The sequence below is a fragment of the Buceros rhinoceros genome, unplaced genomic scaffold, assembly GCF_000710305.1.
Source record: "Buceros rhinoceros silvestris isolate BGI_N320 unplaced genomic scaffold, ASM71030v1 scaffold27365, whole genome shotgun sequence".
Classification (NCBI taxonomy): Eukaryota; Metazoa; Chordata; class Aves; order Bucerotiformes; family Bucerotidae; genus Buceros; species Buceros rhinoceros.
The window spans coordinates 2,097-8,841 of NW_010413805.1; the positions used below are offsets into that span (position 1 = coordinate 2,097).

Below are 6,745 nucleotides of genomic sequence, written 5' to 3' on the forward strand. Positions count from 1 at the left end.
CCCCAGCCTGGGCTTAGACGTGGGGCTCGTCCGAGTTTGTGCTCTAGGACCACTCTAAGGAGGTTTTTCTTCTTCAAAACCTCTGCCACTTACATATAAGAGCAATATTTTATATATAAAACATCAAAAACTACCCCCGAGGACTACTGAGGAGGCAAAGACAAGCTCCCTGGAGGTGGGAACGCCAGAGCTCAGCCTGCCCAGCCCAGTTCCTCTCCCTGGGACCAGTCACTAACTGCAGGCTCTTGCCACGCTCCCCCGCAGCCCTTGCTGCGAGGGAAAGACAAAGTGCCTGTCGGCAGCAGCTACCCGGTACTTAGTGTCTCCTCATCCACCCTGTGACCCTGGTCCTTTGGATCCTTCTCAAAGTGTGTTTTAAAGATGCTCCTAAATTCCACGTGGGCTGTCCCAAACTGTTCCTTCTGACTTCACTGGAACGTTTCCTGAGCGTTTAACAATTGCCACCATCTCTCAGGTGATGGGATGGCACCTCTTATAGAGGACATTTAGGGCAAGAAAGATCATGGTGCAGCAGGCTACACTTCTCTCATGCTCCGGTGATGGGATTGAAAACTTCTCCGTTACAGGAGAAACTGGGAAAGGGAAGAAAAATAAGGCTGAAACATCCCACCAGTTCATAAATGGAAAGCACAGTTGTGGCTGCCCGTGACCAACACTTCTGCTTTCATCTCCAAGGACCCCAAGTCAGGCGGCCAGAAAACGAGCAGCAAGCCATCGGACACAACTCCTGAAAGCTGGGATTCACGTCTGAAACGCGAGGGCTGAGGCAGGAGAGGATCCCGAACTCTGGGTTTGAAGGGCGTCAGTCCTCCCCGGGTCCCCCCCTCAAGCGTCCTCCAAGTCTGACCCCAGTAAATGGTCAGGGAATGGGCAGGAGCAGAGTTGGCTCCATTCCACAGCTCGTTGATGTTGGTGTAACTCCAGCCACGAACACCTGAACCCCTCTGGAACAGCACTCAGCCGATGGGCTGATCTGCCAGCAGACGCTGCACCTCCATGACAGCCACCGGGAGATCCGAGGTCCGGGGAATGTCGTACCATCCCCCTTCAAAACCTTCCTGCCCCACCTCCTCCCATCTGTCCACGCTGGAAGCATCCATCTCACCCCTGTCTCCATCCGGCTGTCCCCAGCCGCCACCCCCTGCCCCGCCATCCCAGCCTGCCTTGCCTCGCAGTTTCCTCCGTTCAACTTTTCTGACGGCGTGTTTGGAAGCGCGCTCATCTGCCAAAGGCAGGTAACGTGTGATCTCAGCAACGCTTGAAATTAGGCACCGAGACGTACCAGGGAAGATATATCAAGAAAGGCGAAGACAGATCGAACAGGCGGTGTCAGCTGGAGATCCAACTCATCGGGGTAATTTTGCGTTGTAAATCACAATCGAAAGGTTCGCGCCCTGTGTAATACCAGGCAGGTGTCCAGCACGGCGGTGACTTCGCTCCACGCGGGCTGTGCATCTCCGTGTAAATCACACCTTGGTTCTCCCTTTCTCTAAGCGACTCTAACCGCATCATTTGGACACCAAGTCCTGCGCTGGAAGGCTGGTGTCTCCTGACGAGGTGAGTTGCACCCGTCCTGCGGGAGACGCAAACGCAGCGACCACAGGCGGGCTCCGCGCGCTCTTGGAAACCCGACAGCGTTACCGCTAGGAACAAAGGGATCTTCCAGATAGACGGAATATTAAACTTTTCCTGGAAGGCTCTGAAGTCAGATTTCTGCGGTAGGTCTGGAAAACGTACAGGGCAGGGCAAAACTTCCCTTTTGCAGAGAAGAGGGAGCTTCACTGGGAAAAGGAGGCTTGAAAAGCAAGGCAGTAGAGGTTTGGAACGCGGGGAAGGCAAGATGATCTTGTTATTCGCTCTCCTCGTATAAAATCTGAAAGCCAGCCATTAAAACAAACAAAAAAAGTCTTTTTTTTTTCCACTAGTGTCCAGTCAGGTGGGGAAAATTGATCTTCGCATACCTTAAAGCACCAAACATCTAAATAGGTGTGAAAAGAACTGGACCTGGAGAACATCCTCTGGTGGCTCCTGAACACCAGCACCAGCTTGGCTCTGAGCTGCAGGGAAGCCAGAGGAGGGAGGAGCGCCGGCATCGACGCTTGGGGCTGAGGCTCCTTCCCAGCTGTTGGCCAGCACTTCTGGTGACTTCATTTGAAGGAAGAAGAAAAAGATAGAAGAAGAAACACAAAAGGAAGCATCTCCTGCAAGAGCCCAAAGATTCTGGGAGCAATGGGACAAAACTAACACCATCCCGGGTGTCCAGGGCATCCCAGGACACCCCGCCGGTGTCCAGGATGGCTCCCAGAATGGAAGAACATGTCTGCAAAAAGCAATAAAGGGTCTTTGGACCAGACTGGGAGGTGCACTGTGAGGATGCGGAGCACGTCCTCGTGGGGAAGAAGGATTGCAGCCCAGTCCGGCCAGCACTGGATCTGTCACCCTGCTCAAAGAGCGATCTGATGAAATCCACGGATGAGGCTCCCACAGCAGCCCTGTAAACCTTCCCAGCACAAGGTAACCTGGGCAGGTGTGCCAAACCCCGGCTGAAGCAACTCCAAAAGACCTCGATGGTCACCTCGGCAGGGTCTGAGACCTTGCGCTGTCACCTCGGGGTAACGCAATCCTCAGGTGGTTTTCCAGAAACACGTAAATGCAGAACAGGTACCGATCCTACTGAAATTAAAGGCTTCCAGCACATCTAACCAGTGCTGCTCCACTGCCCTTCAGCTTCTGGAAGAACACCAAGGGAAGGTGCAGGGGTTAAGAAGATGAAGGATCTCGGGGAAATATTAAATAAAGGTTACATACAAGGCAAAAGAAAAAAATAGTTTGAAAGAGCAATTAGCAGTGGCTTAAAAGTTAGTATTAAAAACTTTTTCACACCCATCAGAACAGGCAATGATGGAGTGTTGGCAGGACCTGCAGACCAGGAAAGGTTGGGTCACTTCACGGGGAAGAACAAAACTTCCCATGAAGCACGAACCTTCTCCAGACCTGGAAGGACACAGTTTATCCAAGACATTTCTGCACCGGGCTTTAACTGAATGAGGGAGCCAAATCCCGTCTTCAGTTAGCTGACGATGGACAAAGGCTGGAGGCAAGAGCAAGGGAACGCACCATGAAAACTCCAGGAGAAGAAAGTAAAAGAGGCAAGCGAAGCCCATCTCCACGGAGCAGACAGCTCCAGCAGGTTCGAAGGGAATGAGATGACTGCATGGACAGCAAGTCCACGAAGAGGAGCCTGAAGAACCAGGCAGGGACGCCCCCTCCACCCTCACTGACACCACAGCCCTGGCTGCTGAAAGGGGAGTTGAAAAGGCACCACCACAGCGACTCTTACAGCACCGGAGGAGGCGTGAAGGGCTGGCGGGATTGATCCTAACGCGGTTGAAGAGCGTGTTTATTGTCACAGTTCATCATCTCAGACCTCCTCAGCATGTTTCTGCGCGGAACAAGTCGGCGCTGGAAGGCGAGAACGATGAAGCACGGCCTCTTCACGTCCTTCTGGTGGGATTCGGCTTGGAAATCTGAAGACTATTGGATAAACTTCCAGGAATCGGCATCTCAGGAGTGGAATTACATCCAGCAAAGCACCTCGTGTAACCGAGAGGCTGGAGCCTTCTCGTAGAGAACTCCAGCCTGACTTTTCACGGTTTCCATTCTAGCAGGAGCTCACGCTGCTCTGAGGGAACGATGCTTCTCAGACAGCAGACTGGAAATCGCGCTTCAAGGTTAAGAGGAGGGGAAAAACTTGCACCAGCTCAGCATTCACAGCTGATGATCTTCCCCAGTTACGAGGAAGTGACATTGCTGGATAAAAGTCATCTTCTTCTTATTCTGCGTGACAGTTCACCGCCCTCCCGTAACTGGAAGCTTAATGTTCTTGTAAAAATACACAGTGCAGTATTATGTGACTGCTCTGGTAATAAAATTACTGTGAAACCAGCGCCTCAAGGGGAAACGCACATCGTGCTTCTCCTGGAAAAGCTGCATGTCACAGTGCATAATGTCATACAAACAACATGTCATTAGGAGTGAAGGCAGCAAGCGGGATTAACGCGTGCGTCAGATGGATACGACCGACGCGGAGGGCGAGTGCTGAAGGGGCTCCCAGCTCTGCAACTGGTTGCTTCAACATCGCACTGCTTCAGACCTTTGTAAATAAATAGCCAACACTTAGCATTAAATTAACCCCTGCTGTCCCAGAGCCCCCTCGAGGGTCTGTTCCCCACTGCCTTTCAGAGCTGTGCAACCAGCCCTGCTCGCTGGGTCTGTGTCCCCACGCCAACATGCTTCCCCGTCATCCTGGGGACAGGGATGGGGGCGCGTCGGCTCCTGGCTGCGCCAGCTCAAGGGCTTTCACGGGATCATCTGTGAGCTCACACTTTAGGGGAGGCTCACAGGTTTAGGAGGAGAAGAGGACTTGTGTCGAGACCCAAGGAATACTTTTGCATCCCTCAGTTCAGACATAGCCCAACTGAACGACTTGTTGAGTATTTACAGCTGCTAGAAAAAATGTGCGTGTTTGTGTTGTTGCTCTTCTGATTCACACACTGGGGTTTTCAGCGGATGAATCCAGATGACGATCTGGATGTGTTTTGCCACGGGGAAACTCAGGCACGTCTCCGGGAGGCTCCCAGAGGCACAGGGGCAGGGGGCTGCTGTCACCCTCCCACCTGCCCGGGTCCCTCCGCACCCCGAAATGTTATCTGTAAGGCTGCTGCACGACTGGCGTGCAGATTAAATCCGAGTCTTACTGGGGGGGAAAGAGAGTGCGATTTCCCCGCGTCACGCGCGCAGAAACAGCAAGACACCGTAAAGGAAGAACTCTCGATGGAAGGGCAAGAGCGAGCACAGAAACGCTCTCCTGAAACGGCAGATGTTTTCCTCAGACAGTGACAAATTCAGAAGAGACCGTATTTAGTTTCTTCTTTGTTCAGAGACCTTGAAAAATATGATGCCCATGTGTTAATGCTTGAACCCACCCTCCATTCTTCCTGCATTAGTCCTACTCGCAGTCATTCAACCCAGGACCATGTGTGTAATCCGAAACACGTGTGGCGCGATGTGTTCCCTATTTACCAGTTATTCCATTAGCTTCAGCCGCTCTTTGAGACACAGGCAAAGCCCGATTTCTTCCTCTCCTGTATTGAACTACGAACCGCTATTTGCAGAATATTTCAGAGGTATGCTCTGAATTTCTGGACCACTCTCTGCAGCATCAGAGCGGCTCTGTCCCACATGGGGCCACACCGTCACGGCCACTTCCCCCGCCTCCACCACTAGGAAACCCCGCAAAGAAGTGAAGGGCCTGAACGCCGTGGTCAGAAGAATGGCTTCGCGCGGCACTGGAGGCGACGAAATCACCAATGGTGGTAAAGCCAAACTTAAAACCAGTGCCATCAGGCGTGTGGCTGGTGCAACATCTTCCACACAAGCTCTGAGGCAAAGCACTTTGCTGTAATTTTACTTAATTCAGTTGTAGCAAAATGCATGAGCAGAGGAGGCCAAGGTCGACTACGATGGACTGACCTTCTCGCTCTGTCTCTGCAGGCAGTCCATGTGCACACTGTGATACACCAGCAAACAACCCTCTCCCTTGGTCCCAACCCTTCGGCACTAGCACAGGGCGCTCAAACAGCTGTGAGAGGAGGCAGGAGGGAGCGGGAGACCTCAACTCACCCATGATACTGTCCGTCCCGTTGGCAGGGGGTGTGCAAGAAGACGCGCTGTAATGATTCGTGCCACTGCGGTGGAAGGTGGACATCGGAGGAAGACTGGAATTGATGTCTGCTGAAGAGTGTGATGGGTAGCTCTGTGGCAAAAGGGATAAAGGAAAAGGAACTATTTTAATGTTTTGAGACATGGACGGCAGCAGGCTGCTCCTTCTGTCCCAGTCCCAAGTGCTGCCACACTCCGCCCAACCGAGGAAAGCAGGATGCTGCCTGAAGACCAGGCGGGGAGCGTATTTTCTACCCTAACTTGACATGTTCTGGAGGAGACACAGCATATACCCAGTTGAGGCAGATAAATATCCCCAGTGGATGGCTCTCAGCTGATGGTGGTACCACAGAGATGCAATGAGAAGACATTAAGAGAAGCTAAGTGATGTATCTAGCACACCTTTCTGAGAAGGACAGCTACTGGCTGGAGGAGAAGCTGGCCAAGGGCAGTGGCACAAACCCCACACTGCTTTTGCCATTCAGTCCAAGATCTGACTACGAGACGTGCGTGTCTGGCATTGCAAAAGGAAACACACCGGCACCCCAGGGAATCAACTGGATCGATCTTCCCTCCCAGCGCGGTGCCTCTGTGTGACAGACGACTGAAAACGCGATGGGTCAAGTTCTCCAAGCGAGCGCCTGGGCAGCAGGCTGATGACTTTGGTACCTACACGGCTGGATCAACACCAACCTGCAAAGGTGAGGCCCCAACCTTTTCTTCTTATCCATGGAAAACCACCCATCAGCTCTGACTGAAGCCTGAGGAACGTCTTCAGGCTTTGACGCATTATAAACCGCTCCAGCCCTTCAGCCCCAAACCCAACCGGCTGAACTGGTGCAGCTGAACAGAGGAAGCAGCAGAAGAGGATTGCTCTGGGCAAGGGGCTGAAGCCAAGGGACTTCACCTTCCCCCTAAACACGCGATACGTCCCGAAGTGCTGGTTTGGGATTTGCTCATCTCTCGGGGAGACGCCAAACCGCTAACAGGGGTATCTGAGCGT

At 52.7% G+C, this 6,745-nt stretch overlaps 1 protein-coding gene across 1 annotated transcript in view; it reads right to left on the reverse strand.

Annotated features, from left to right (window-relative positions):
- The window catches only part of LOC104494110 (transcription factor 4-like), a gene marked incomplete at both ends in the record, with an annotated part of 11,131 nt that overhangs the window by 607 nt on the left and 3,779 nt on the right, over positions 1 to 6,745 (reverse strand). Inside the window, one exon of the mRNA XM_010136899.1 lies at positions 5,704 to 5,836. Within this exon, the coding sequence (XP_010135201.1) occupies positions 5,704 to 5,836 (133 nt within the window). The remainder of the gene's footprint in view (positions 1 to 5,703; positions 5,837 to 6,745) is intronic.